Raw genomic sequence first — 14,253 nt, 5'->3', positions numbered from 1 at the left:
TGGCGTGCAATGGTGCGATCTTGGTTCACTGCAATCTTTGCCTTCTGGGTTCAAGTGATTCTCTTGCCTTAGCCTCCCTAGTAGCTGGGATTACAGCCACCTGCCACCACACCCAGCTAATTTTTTTTTTTTGAGACGGAGTTTCCCTCATGTTGCCCAGGCTGGAATGCAATGGCATGATCTTGGTTCACTGCAACCTCTGCCTCCCGGGTTCAAGTTATTCTCCTGCCTCACCCTCCCAAGTAGCTGGGATTACAGGCATGTGCCACCACGCTCAGCTAATTTTGTATTTTTAGTAGGGATGGGGTTTCATTCACTATGTTGGCCAGGCTGGTCTTGAACTCCTGACCTCAGGCGATCCACCTGCCTCCGCCTCCCAAAGTGCTGGGATTACAGGTGTGAGCCACCACACCCGGCTCTCCTCCAGATGTTTTAAGTAGATTACTTTAAAGCAAATTGCAGGCATCATATTAGTTCACCTGTAGTTACTCCAGCATTTATCTCCTACTTGAGGACTTATTTCCTTTAGCAAAACCACAATACCACTATCATACTTAACAAAATTAACAATAACTCAGTATCATCTCATACTAGAAAGTTTGTGCTCCTTTTTCTTTCTTTCTTTCTTTCTTTTTTTTTTGAGAGGAGTTTCACTCTTATTGCCCAGGCTGGAGTGCAATGGCGTGATCTTGGCTCACTGCAACCTCCGCCTTCCAGGTTCAAGCGATTCTCCTGCCTCAGTCTCCAGAGTAGCTGGGATTATGGGCGTGCGCCATCACACCTGGCTAATTTTTGTATTTTTAGTAGAGATGGGGTTTCACCACGCTGGCCAGGCTGGTCTTGACCTTCTGACCTCAGGTAATCCACCCTTCTTGGTCTCCCAAAGTGCTGGGATTACAGGGGTGAGCCACTGCACCCGGCCTGTGCTCCTTTTTCATTTTGGTTGTCTCAGAGATTTCTTTACATTTACTTTGATTGAGGGTCCAAACAAGGTCCATCATTGCTTTTGGTTGAAATGTCTTACTTCTTTTAATCTGACAGTAATTTCTGCCCCCTCCACCCCGACCCTGGTACTCTTCAGGCCCTCATTCTGTGGAAGAAAGCAGGTCCCTTGTCCTGTAGGATTGGTGCGTTCAGATTAGGCTGATTGCGCTCTTGTTCCCTGTGGTTATGTTCACCACTTTCCTCTATCATTATTTCTTATAAACTGGTAGGTAGATCCAGGGCCTTGTCCAGACTGTTGTTCAATTTCTTGGCAAGATTGGGTGGTGCTATACATATCAAATTGTGCCATTCAGGAGTAATGCCAAGTCTGGTTGCCCTATTAATAGTATAATCATTTCCAATTTTATAGAGGAGTAGAGAGGCTAAGAGACTTGGCAAGGTCACATGGTAAATGGACTCAAACCTAAATCTGTGTGATTCCAAATCCTGTGTTTATAATCCTCAGACTCTCATGTGAGCCAGACACAGCCCTGGGTGAGAATGGGACACAAAGGGAATTAGGTTCTAGAGGTGGCGATGGATGCCGAAGTAGGTAACAATGCACGAGGTGGGCTCTGGTGAGGCCTACAGCCTGGGTACCATGGGAGCACTAACAGGCTTCCTGAGGAGGCGTTGCTGAATCTTCAAGGCTGAGGGCAGTTAGCTGGGAAAACAATAGGCCGGAGAGGGCAGCCCATGCCAGTCATGAAATAGGACCTGAGCATAAAATGGCCCAGATTCCAGTCTAAAGTTTAGGGGCACCAAAAACCTATCAAGTTGCACAGGGTTTCAAAGTGAGGTGGTCACTGGGGAAATGCACTTTGGGGCATGGAGGCAGTCCAGAGTTCCCTTTCACCACACGCCTCCTCTTGGCACTCCAGGGGATATACCAAGGCCAGCCTCTCCCTCTCTCCAGCCAGCTCCAAGTCCTCCATCAGCTGCTCTCCCTCTGTCTCAGTGGGCCTGGGCTGCCAGGTGAAGGGCAGAGGAAGGACGGGAAAGGAGTGCTGTCTCAACATCTGTCCACCTGGTAGGGATTTGCAGGCCAGATCCTGGGCCACTCGGCAGGGAACCTGGTTACTCAGCTGCTCCTGCCTCCTTCTGCAGTAACCTGAGCCAGCTCTGTAGGTTCTCCACAGGAAGGCTGCCTGGATCTTCAGTGTCTGAGTGTCTTGTTACTCCAGCATTATTGTACTGTAACTTGAGAACTCAATCTATAGATGCTCTGTAGGCAGCTGTGTGGAGGGGGAAGGTAGAGGGGAGGGAACCAAGAATAGCTCCAGTTTATCGAGGGCCGAGGGTGTCCCAGATGCTGCTCAAGGCACACAACCTGGCAGCAGGCCTTCCTGGTGGGGAGGAGGTAGAGATGAGACTGCTTGTTGCTATTTACCCTGCTTACTCCTTCTGCTTTTGTCGAGGGATCTACTCTTTCTGTCTGAGGGCAGATGGGTCCCAGCCCCAGCCATGGGAGTGAGTCAAGGTGGAAATCTTGGCAGATGCAGGAAGCTCAGCTGGTTAGCTAAGCCAGCAACCATTCTCACCCCTTCTCACTTGTTCACCTGCCACTCTAGAGGCTGAAAAAGGTCACATATTATCCTGGGCTCCTTTGCAGCTGGGGGCGTTATGTCATCCAGTTCTGGCCAGTGAGATGTAAGAGCTGCTGGGGGTGGGGTGAGAGGCTTCTGTTGAAAGGAGCCACGAGAGGGGCATTTCCTGGCTCCCCCCCCCCTTTTTTTTTTGAGACAATGTCTTGCTCTGTCGCCCAAGCTGGAGTGCAGTGGCACAATCTCGGCTCACTGCAAGCTCCGCCTCCTGGGTTCACGCCATTCTCCTGCCTCAGCCTCCCGAGTAGCTGGGATTACAGGTGTGTGCCACCACACCCGGCTGATTTTTTTATTTTTAGTAGAGATGGGGTTTCACCGTGTTGGCCAGGCTGGTCTCGAACTCCTGATCTCAGGTGATCCACCCACCTCGGCCTCCCAAAGTGCTGGGATTACAGGCGTGAGCCACTGCGCCTGGCAAGTTTTTCATTCTTAAAAAGGGATGTTCTGAAAGAAACTGTCATATCCTGTCTGCACTCCATGTCTCACATGGTACAGCCATCCTGCTGTGAGATTCCCATTGCCCCAAGGGGGTGAGTTTTCATGGAAGAGCCAGAAAATAGCAGAAAGATTTTGGATTTCAGTGTAAAAAACACTGCACATGTAGGACAAATATATTTTTTGGGAATACATGATCTGCCTGGACTAGGCAGAGATCCTTAGAGCTGGGGGAGGAATGCAGGACAGACAGAGAAGAGAATAGGCTGAAAATGAGCCCAGAGTTTTCCCCTAACCCAGGGCTAGCTATGAGGGGTGGAGGGTATGGATGGAGAACCACAGAGCCCTGGAAGTCTTGTGATCTGAGAGGCCTTGCGTGTACTTCCCAGAGCACTCTCAGAATCATCACGGTGTGAGAATAATAGAGATGCTACTTTCTTATGAAAGCAAAGACGCCTCACTGGTGGGTCCTCTCCAGACCTCTGCCCACCCCAGCCCTGTGTGCTCCAGTCTGTCAAGGCCTGGGTGGGGTTTGGGATCCTTCAGGGAAATGAGTGAGGGACAGGGACTTTGCTAACAGTTCAGGGAGAACAGAGGAATCTCTCTCCTGTTTCTCTTTCCCCAGAAAAGCCACATCTCCCCGCCATGAGCACCCACCCTGGCCTGGGGAAATGAGGCAGGGGCTTTGGGCAGTGACCCCAGCCTCTTCCCTTTCACAGGAAAGTAGCCAAACCACCTCCCTGGCTCTGGAAGGGTGTGGAAGTGGTGGAGTGAGAGTCCCAGCCCAGATAAGGGATCACCACCAGAAGATGAAGAAGATGGTATGTCCAGAGATCCAAAGGCAATGCGGGCCTCACAGTAGATGCCAGCACACAGTGGTGACAAACGCTTGGACAAAACCCATCAATCTCATGAACAGCAGAGAGGAGAAACATTGAGTGAGGATCAGCAGCCTCCTACAGCACTAGGCTCCTGCATCAGTCTCCTGCAACTTAGATACCACCTTGAGGTGGGGGGTGGTGACAGGTTTCATTGTCAATTGATGAGTTTGTTTCAATCTAAAAAAAATTAGGTGGGCCCAGAATGAACTAAGATGATGTTTTTCTGTCTTGGATGGAACGGGGCTTGAATTAAATGTGAAGCTGAACTCAGTCTCTTCATATTGTTTGCTAGTCCCTCAGTGAAATGCTGTCAATCCTCAAAACAAGCCTACTGAACAGATACCCTTCTTCCAGTTCTTTGAAAGTAAAAGTAGGTCAGGCGTGGTGGCTCATGTCTGTAATCCCAGCATTTTGGGAGGCTGAGGTGGGCAGATCACCTGAGATCGGGAGTTCGAGACCAGCCTGACCAACATGGAAAAACCCCGTCTCTACTAAAACAAACAAACAAGCCAACAAAAAAACAAAATTAGCCAGGCGTGGTGGCACATGCCTGTAATCCCAGCTACTTGGGAGGCTGAGGCAGAAGAATCACTTGAACCGGGAGACGGTGGTTGCAATGAGCTAAGATCGCGCCATTCCACTCCAGCCTGGGCAACAAGAATGAAACTCTGTCTCAAAAAAAAAAAAAAAAAAAAAGAAACTAAAAGTAAAGGCTTGAGAAGTCATATGCTTAAAGGTTGCCTATTGTGTAAGTGGCGGAGATGGGATTTGAACTCAAGGTTGACTTCAAATCCAATTTTTTTTTTTTTTTTTTTTTTTTTTTGAGAGGCTCTCGCTCTGTCATCCAGGCTGGAATGCCATGATGCAATCTTGGCTCACTGCAACCTCTGTCTCCCGGGCTCGTGCAGTCTTTCCACCTCAGCCTCCTGAGTGGCTGGACTACAGGTGCACACTATCATGCCTGGCTTATTTTTCTATTTTTTGTAGAGACAAGGTTTTGCCATATTGTCCGGGATGGTCTCGAACTCCTAGGCTAAAGGGGTCCACGCACCTAGGCCTCCCAAAGTGCTGGGATTCCAGGCATGAGCCACTGTGCCTGGCTGTTTTATTCACTGTAAAAAATACTAATATAGAAACAATGCTAGATAACTTTTAGTGAGCACATCCTATGTGTCCTACCTTGTGCCCAAGACTTTGCAAGTATCCTTTGGTTGAAGTCTCACACAAACCACTGAGGCAGATGCCATTGTTTTGTTCATCTTTATAGGTGAGGCAACTGAGGCACAGAGAAGCGAGGGACTGGTCCACTCTTATGTAGGTGGCCTCAGCCTGAAGCCATGTAGGCTGACCCCATGCCTCACACTCTTGTAAACCATGGCTGTTCTCACAGTGTGATATAACCTCAGGGACATTCCCACACTACTGACATTCTGAGGTCTCCCCAAGACAGGCTGCTGGGGTGTTGGGGGCAGAAGGGAGTGGTGTCAAGAAGACCTTAAGGACTGGGGAAGGGGTAGGGGTGGGTGCTGGGCCTCTGCTCACCTCCTCCTGCAGAGTCTCCATCTCAGCCACCAGATGCTGCTGCTCCTTTTCCTGACCAACCCCAGAGAGAGGACAAAGGTTTCATTTCTAGCCTCCTTGCCCCCATGTTGCCCTTCTCCCACCCCTGAAAACACAACCAGGGCCTGGGGGAATGGGTCTGGGAAGCCCTGATGGCTCCTGCTGTCTCCTTTGTCATGAGAAGGATGGCAGGTAAGCTTGAAAAAGTCTAGGGTGAGCAGGGCCTGGAGAGAGGGAGAAAGCCAGGTGACCTCTGCCCCTTCCTACTCCATAGTCACACTCTGCCGCCCTGACTCCAGGAAACAAAGAAGAGAGAGGGCACCTTCCTTCCCCTGGGCCAGACCCACCGCCTGCCGGGCTTGGGCCAGAAGGCTGCGATTCTGTTCCTCCAGGCTCCTGGCCAGAGTCTTCAGGTCCTCCAGCTCCTCATCCATGGCCTTGGCAAACTGCAGGGCCTGCTGGGTGCTGAATGCGGGTGGGGGCAGATGAGCCATACGAGAGAGAGGAAGGCAGAGAAGCACAGAGACAGATCCATTCTGAGAGACACTAGCAACAGAGAGATCCCAGGTGGTAGGCAGGGACAGAGACCCAGAGAGAGGGGAGGACAGAGACCCAGAGAGAAAAGAGGAGAAGGAGACCTGGTGTGGGCACAAAGACCCAGTTTTAACCTAAAAGACTGAGGAGGTGGGAAAGAGACCTAGAGAGAGTGGGGGACTAGAACAGGGAGACCACGATAAACATGAAGAATGACAAAGCACAGAGAGATGAAAGGGCGAGTGACATGAAGAATCAGAGAGAGTTAAAGAATAAAGAGAGAAATCTAGGCTGGGTGCAGTGGCTCAGGCCTGTACTCCCAGCACTTTGGGAGGATAAGGCGGGAGGATGGCTTGAGCCCAGGAGTTTGAGACCAGCATGGGCAACACAGTGAGAACTCATTTCTATAAAAAATAAAACAAAATTAGCCAAGCAGGGTGGTGGGCCTGTGGTCCCAGCTACTTGGGAAGCTGAGGTGGGAGGATCGCTAGAGCCCAGAGGCGGAGGGTACAGTGAGCTGTGATCACCCCCACTGTACTCCAGCCTGGGTGACAGAGTGAGAACCTGTCTCAAAAAAAAAAAAAAAAAAAGAGAGAGAGAGAAGTCTGAACCCTCAAGGGAAAGATAAAAAGACCAAAACAGAGGCTGAGAGATAAGAATTAGAGAGACACAAAAGATAAAAAACAGAAAAGAAAGGACAGATACAGAGTCAAAGAGCAGGATGCAGACGCGAGCATGGGAGATAGAGGCCGGGTGCTGCAGGGAGGACGGAGGCAGGGGCGCTGGGGAGGGTGGGTGTGGCGTCCAGCCCACCTGTGAAGCTGCTTACGCAGAGCCAAGATCTCCTCCCCAAGGCGTGCTGACCCCTCCTCAGCTGTCTCCATGCTCCGCTGCAGTTTGGCATTCTCCCCAACCAGACGTCGGTTGCTGAGCTCCAGGTCCTCCAGGCTGCTCAGCAGGTCAGCTGTGGCTTGTCTAGGGGCAAGGAAGGGGTTCAGGTCACTGTCCACAGCCCCTGACTCATTTCCCCAGGTCGAGGTAGGTGCTGGTGGTGGGGAGATGTGGCTCTTTTGGGGAAAGATAAACAGGAGAGAGACTCCTCTGCTCTCCCTGAGCTTTCAGCAAAGCCCCGTCCCTCATTCATTTCCCTGAAGGATCCCAAGCCCTACCCAGGCCTCGGCAGGCTGGAGGGGACAGGGTGTGGGCAGGAGGGTCAGGGAGGGGTGTGAGGATAGGTACAGCTCGGGTCTGGGGTCTTCGCCTCCGAAGCTCTCCAGGTTGGCTGGCTCCTCAGCTTCTGGGCATCCTGGAGGGAGACAGCCAAGAGGGTGTTGGCCTCCCTGGTACCCTTAAACGTAAAGAGCCCCAGGGCTCTGAGGTTGGACTCCATCTGCCTCCACCCTCACCTGTGCTCTGGAGAATCTCATGGGCTTTTGGGGCTGCAGTTATACCCATTGTAAAGCCCTCTTGCTTGTCTTCTACCTTGAGCTCAGGCTGGATCTCCCAGATAACCCTAACTCTCCACATTCTTTACACCCAACACTGGGCAGCACTTCCCCTTCCCCTTCCCAGATCCCCCACCGACCACCCAGCCACTGGGCGGACCTGGCTCCCTTGCTCCTTGTCACCCCCAGTCCAGCAGAGCCCAGACTTCTCCCTCCTGCCCCTGACTCTCTGCTCTACCCCTCCTCTCTGTCTCCATGCCCCGGCCCTTGCTTTCTCCTCTTGGATCCTCACCAGAGCCTCTTCTCTGGCCTTCTGGCCTCTAGTCCCTCCTCTGCTTGCAGCCCTCCCTGGGCCCCCAAGCCTGATGAAGGAGGTTGAAGAGAACTTCCTTCCCCACCGTTTTTTGTATGGCTAGAGAAATGGAACATGACCACCATTTTTTTTTTTTTTTTTTTTTTTTTTAAAGACAGGATCCTGCTCTATTGCCCAGGCTGGAGTGCAGTGGTGCAATCATGGCTCACTGCAGCTTTGACCTTTCAGGCTCAAGCGATCCTCCTGACTCAGTGTCCCGGCTGGGACCACAGGTACATGCCACCGCACTCAGCTAATTTTTTCTTTTTAGTAGAGATGGTGTCTCACTATGTTGCCCAGGCTGGTCTCAAACTACTGGGCTCAAATGTTCTTTCCACCTTGGCCTTCCAAAATGCTGGGATTACAGGCTCACGCCTGTAATCATGACCACTTTTTTTATGGAGCACCTCCTATGTGTGAGGTCCTGGGGATACAATGGTGAGCAAACCAGCCAACTAAACCCAGGTGCCAGTGGCTAACTAGATAATCAGATTTCCTCTGCAGGTGGATGTTCCAATCGAAAGGCCTACAAGTCTAGGAGTGAGCATGGGGAGCAAGGAACTCTAGCCAGGGGCATACCAGGGCTTCCCCTTTGCCAGAGGAGTGGATGACGGCTTGGCGCAGTGGCTCACGCCTGTAATCCCAGCACTTTGGGAGGCCAAGGCAGTTGGATCACCTGAGGTCGGGAGTTCGAGACCAGCCTGACCAACATGGAGAAACCTCGTCTCTACGAAAAATACAAAATTAGCTGGGCGTGGTGGTGCATGCCTGTAATCCCAGCTACGCGGAAGGCTGAGGCAGAAGAATTGCTTGAACCCAGGAGGCGGGGGTGGCGGTGAGCTGAGATTGCGCCATTGCACAACAGCCTGGGCAACAAGAGCGAAACTCTATCTCAAAAAAAAAAAAAAAAAAAAAAAAAAGTCCAGCGGGGTGGGGAGCGAGGAGTGGAGGGGAACAGCCTGAGCAAGGGCCTGTGCTGGGCAGAAGTGGGGCACATTCGAGGAAGGGCAGCAAGACCAGTGGGCCTGTGAATGCCTGGACTAGAGTGAGGAGAGGTGATGTTAATGATGGAGCAGAGGTAGGCGGGGCCTTGTAGGCCTCTCTAATAGGGCTGGTGTGAGGAGGAAGAGTTGGAAACCACCCTCTGAAGAAAAGAAACCCAAAGCTCAGGGAAGGAAGGGACGGAGGACCTGGAAAGCCACACTCACAGCTCTAGGCTACAGTAAAGGTCCCTGGTTCCTACCCTATCCCTTGCTCTGCCCTGGGTGGTAAGTCCCCACACTGTCTGACCCAGGGCCTGCCTGCTTCATTCTATATATAGCAATCTCACCAGATGGCAGTTGCCGGGAGGTCAGGGCTCCCTGGAAGGCGGTCTCCTCTTCCGGCTCTAATCCCCTGTATCAAAGGGATGAGGCTTAGCGCCTCACTGTAGCTGCCCCTCAGTCCTCACCAGCCACAGGCAGGGGGATTGCAGGTGGGAGGAGGGGACTGGGTCAGGTGAGAGCTGGCACCACAGGGTAGGAGGGTGAGGCCAGATGGCAAGTGCCCGTGGCCAGATGGAAAAGCAGGAGGGGCAAGGAGTGGGTTTGGTGAAGGGATGGGGAGGGACCTCTGTCAGCCCCAAACTCCTCCCTTCTCCAGCCCCATTTTATTTCTGTCTCCCAGACCCCCTCTGCTTCCTCATCCAAATTATTTTGTCCTCAGACTCCCTATCTACCCCCTCTGAATCCCGTCTCTTCATTTTTCTCTCCACAGCCTTGTTCCAAACACAGTAGGTCCTTGTGCCTAAAGGATGCTGGCTCCAGTAAGCAGGTATGAGGTTAGATCTTAGGAAGGACTTCCCAGAGGAGGATGAAGATGTGGGGACTCACCCATGTAGTTGACAGGCAGCAATCCAGTCACGCATGACAACCAGGAAAGTGTCCAAGTCCACAGTGGCCTTAGGGCCCTCCCCATTGGGGTCCAGGCTGTTGGCCAATGTTTGGAGGCGTGCATCCTGGGGGCCCTGGCCTGTCACAGCCTCCAGGTAGGCCAGCACCTGGGCCACAGCCACAGTGCCTGTGACAGAGCATGCAGTGAGGGGGTCTGGGGCAGGTGGGGAGTGATGGGTATGGACTGGCAGCAGCTTGGGACCAGGATGTCACTGGCTAGGCTAGTGGCACTCCTGCTCCATGGCCCAGTGGAGACACACTGGGCAAGCCCTTTCCCCTCCTCTGAGTCCACTTTTTCACCTGGAAATGGGGCCCAGTTATCCCCCCATCACAGGGTAAACCAAAGGGGATGGACATAGGGACAGCACCAGCCATGCCCCACGCCACCATGGTGGCTGCCTCCCTCCCCTATCCCACAACCCCAAAACTCTGCCCTCTTCCATCAATGTCCCCCAAGTTTTCCTCATTCTAAAAGGCCTTCACCCCATTATCCACTTTCTTCTTCCTGAAGCTTCCCATAATCACCCACTTTGTTCTTACAATACCCCCAAGAGGGGGCCTTAGCCCAGTCTTCTCTCTGAGGCTCCCCAGTTCCCAGCCTCCACCCTATCCTGCCCGCACTGGTCCCCAGCACCCCTCGTGCCCCCACCACCTGTCCTCTGAGGGTCACAAGCTTCGAACGTGGAGTTGAGTATTTGCTCCTCCAAGCTGACCGGCATTCCCAGCCTTGCCTCCTCAGGCCGCTCCTGGAGGTACACTGGGGAGACAAGAGGGCTCAGCTCACCAGTGAGAAGAATGAGGAAGGAAGAGGACCCCAGGTCCTCAGCCTCCTGGGCTCTGCAGCGGGAAGGGAATTTACTCAGAGCACCGAGGGTTAGGGCGGGTGGGGAACAGCAGGAAGCTTCAGGAGGGGGCAACAATGTGAGGGTCTCTGAGTTACTTCCCCCCATCTTTCAGACCAGGAAGTCCCCCCGCTGTCTTTTTGTGTCCAATTGGCTTAGGAGCCCAGAGAAGAACGCTCTGAGATCACCCTTTCCTCCTCTCCTCTCCAGCCTCCCAGGCTGGACTCAAGAGAGGGACAGGGTGGGGGAAGGCAAAGAAGAGAGGATTCTGGGAGGAGCTGAGAGTGAAGGGGGGCCCAGGAGCCAGGAACAATCCAATAATGCATGGGCAGCCCAGATCGATCCCGCCTGCTGCATCTCCGGTCTCCCAGCCCACCCTGGGGACCAGGTCTCTCTCCTCCCTGCATCCCTAAGGCAAGGGTGGCATCATTGGAGCCCATGGCCAGGGGCTGAGACATGAAGGGATAGGGTAAACCAGACAGGGTGGGCAGTGAGGGAATGGTTACGAGCTGGAGCAGTGTGTCAGATAGACCTGGGTGCAGAGTCCAGCTGCACATCTCTGGGCAAGTCTCTTCTCTTAGAGCCTCGGTTTCCCTACTGGGGGGGTGGGTAGAGTGATCTCTGTGTATGTGAAGCACACGCATGTACACACACACACACACACACACACACGTACGTCCTGGGGTCTATTTGTCTACTGTTGTAGCCACAACACCTGCAGATGGTAGGTGCTCAACAAATGCTCCATGACATAGGAAGAGATCCTCAACTGCAGGAGCCACTGGGCTGGCCCAGCCTCTCTCCCAGGGCTGGAAGTGAACTTCTAGGCTCCCTGCCCTGGCCTTGAACAGCTGGGTGCAGCAGCTCACTGAGCACAGGCTGCAGGACTGGGTAGATCCAGGGGGCAACCGAGGCTTGGCCTCAGACACGTGGTGGCACCTGGGGCAATGGACTCAACTTCTCTTGGGCCTCAGTTTCTTCCTCTGGAAAATGGGGTTGGTGTTACCTCTTTCCTAGAGAGAAAATGAGATACAATCTAGAAAGGCTTTGGCAGAAGGCCTGGCACGTGGTGGGGACTCAAGAATAGAACTGAACACTTACTGAGCATTTAGTAGGTGCCAGGCCTTTTCTGAGCACTTTACATGAACTGTCTAGTAGCATAATAATAATCGATGCTATTATAATCCCTACGTTACAAATGAGGGGACTAAGGCATAGAGAAACTAAGAACTCGCCAAAGGTCACCCTGTTTAACATATGAGTCAACTTTCTCATCCCTCTAACTCTTCCAGGATTCTTTGCAGTGGGTGAAATTTGCACCCCCTCTGTCTTGAACCTATGCTCCTAGGTTTGGCCCTTGGGAAGGGGCGTGTGAACTCACAGTTAGGGGAGACCAGGGCTTTAGCCCCAGTCTGTTTTCCTCCTCTCACTGTTTTTTTTTTTTTTTTTTTTTTTTGAGATGGAGTCTCGCTGTGTCACCCAGGCTGGAGTGCAGTAGCGTGATCTCCGCTCACTGCAACTTCTGCCTCCAAGGTTCAAGCAATTCTGCGTCAGCCTCCCGAGTAGCTGGGATTACAGGTGCCTGCTACCAGGCCCAGCTAATTTTTGTATTTTTAGTAGAGATGGGGTTTCACCCTGTTGGCAAGGCTGGTCTCGAACTCCTGACCTCAAGTGATCCGCCCACCTTGGCCTCCCAAAGTGCTGGGATTACAGGTGTGAGCCACCATACCCAGCCCTCTCACTGTCTTTCTCATGTTACATGAACGAGGACCCTGAGGCCCAATGAGATGGTTCACCCAGGGCTGCTTGCCAGAGAGAGCTAAGCTGGGAATAGAACTCAGGACTGGCATCAGGTCGTGCTGGCTCTGAGGATCAGCACGTGTCTGAAGTCGCATCCCAGGATTCCCCCAGGGAGATGTCATTTCTGTTCCTCAGGAAGATCTCCTTCCTCAGTGTCTCTATCTCCTCTATGTCTCTGTCCTTGCCTCTTCGTTACATTTCTCTTTGGCTCTTTATCTTTCTCCCAGTCTCTCTTCCCCACGTCCTGTCTCTCTGCCTCCATGTCCCTTGTCCCCGTTTTCTTCCCTGTATCTGTCTCTGTGCTTCCCTTCCCATATCTCAGAGACTCTCCATTCCCTAAGTCTTCTCTTTCCTTCCTCTGCTGTTTCTTTTTCCCTTTGCCTTCCTCTGTCTCCATCTCTCCTTCTGGGTGTGTTCCTACCTTTCCTTCCAGAGCCTCTCGAAGCTGTCTCAGCCCTTGCCACCGGGATCCCGGTGGCTGCACGCCCTCTGCTGGTGCAGGTGAAGTTTAGATGGCTGTCACTAGACAGCCTGTCCTCTGGTTCCCACACCCTGGTGTCTACCTCTGACCCTCCTATCTGGAAAGCCTCCTGAGGTCCGGGGCTTTGTAGAAAAAGACGCAGGCTGTGCCGTGGATGCCTGGGAGCCTCTAAGAAAGGGGCCCTACCATCCCCATCAGACTGGGCTCTCTCACTTGGCAGATGAGTTTCAGAGAGGCAACCCCCCCACCCTCTGAAGCCAGTTTTCACACCCATTCAACCTACATCCCTCCGTTCACTCAACAGTAAGTGAGCTCCCACAGTGAGTCAGGAGTTGCTCTGGGGTCCCAGCCAACAGGGCAGTCTCTCCTTCTGGAGCACCTCAGCTGAGGCGAGTGTAGATGGAAATGCTCTGTTAGTGTAAAGTACACGCTAGATCTTTAGGGCTTAGTATGAAAAAAACAGATTATCTGAATACATTTTTTATATTGGCTATATACATATATATATCTCTATGTATGTATATCCTGTATACATATATAATATACAGGGTATTAGTCTGGCTATATAAGGAAAATCCATTATCAACATTCATTTCACCTGTTCCTTTTTTCTTTTAAAAAATAATAAATTACCTATGTGGCTCATATTATACTTCCACAGGACAGCGCTGCTGTAGGGACTGGGAATACCAGAGTGAATAAAACAGACGCTGCCTTGTGGAGCTCATGCTCTAGCAGGGGAGGCAGAGACAAAACATGACATACAGATGTGAGCACTATGAAGAGAAGTGAAGCGGGGCAGGGGAGAGAGTGTCACAGGGCAGCTGCTTTACATAAAGTAAGAAGTGCCATCTGGGCCACGATCTGAATGGAGTAAGGGGTGCGGCTGCTTGCGCTCTCACACAGTCCAGCCTTCCCACAGGAGATAAGGGGTACTGACAGGTGGGCGGGCATAGAGTAGGCACTTAATCTACCAGAGTCCCTTCCCTCCCTTCCACTCTGCACCCATGCAAAGGCTCAGCCACCCCCAGCCACCTCTCCCAAGTCCCCGAGTCACAGCCTGGCACCCATTCACCCATGGCTCCCTCCTCACCCTCCCCGGGGCAAATAGGGTCCCAGCCACTTACTTTCCGCAGTGGGGCCACCCACCGGGCCCTCGGGCAGGTCCATGGGCCACCCCTGCCGCGGCGCAGCTGCTGGCAAAGCTACCAGCCTCCCTCCTTCATGGGGAGGGATGGGAAAAGGACCAGCTGGCCCGAGCACTCCTGGAAGGAGAAGCAGGGGAATGGTGTCCTCAGAGCAGCCACCAAGGGTCGGGGCCTGCCTAGCCCCACCTGTGCCCCAGGACCTCTGGGTCCTCACAACCTGTTTGTCACCCCCACTGTGACCTGAGCAGCTCCGCTC

General features: G+C 52.7%; 1 protein-coding gene across 7 annotated transcripts in view; it reads right to left on the bottom strand.

Moving 5' to 3' along the window:
• The window catches only part of KASH5 (KASH domain containing 5), a 30,476-nt gene that overhangs the window by 12,639 nt on the left and 3,584 nt on the right, over nt 1-14,253 (bottom strand). For all 7 annotated transcript variants that reach the window (XM_055103548.2, XM_055103549.2, XM_008966941.4 and 4 more), the window contains exons 2-9: nt 13,977-14,114; nt 10,379-10,483; nt 9,667-9,853; nt 9,126-9,190; nt 7,238-7,304; nt 6,812-6,973; nt 5,812-5,929; nt 5,447-5,497 (exon numbers count right to left, since the gene is read on the bottom strand). In XM_055103548.2, the coding sequence (XP_054959523.1) occupies nt 5,447-5,497; nt 5,812-5,929; nt 6,812-6,973; nt 7,238-7,304; nt 9,126-9,190; nt 9,667-9,853; nt 10,379-10,483; nt 13,977-14,019 (798 nt within the window). In that variant the 5' untranslated portion in view covers nt 14,020-14,114. The remainder of the gene's footprint in view (nt 1-5,446; nt 5,498-5,811; nt 5,930-6,811; nt 6,974-7,237; nt 7,305-9,125; nt 9,191-9,666; nt 9,854-10,378; nt 10,484-13,976; nt 14,115-14,253) is intronic.

This window comes from Pan paniscus, chromosome 20, assembly GCF_029289425.2.
Source record: "Pan paniscus chromosome 20, NHGRI_mPanPan1-v2.0_pri, whole genome shotgun sequence".
Taxonomy (NCBI): Eukaryota; Metazoa; Chordata; class Mammalia; order Primates; family Hominidae; genus Pan; species Pan paniscus.
This window is presented reverse-complemented; position numbering and strand designations above follow the sequence as displayed.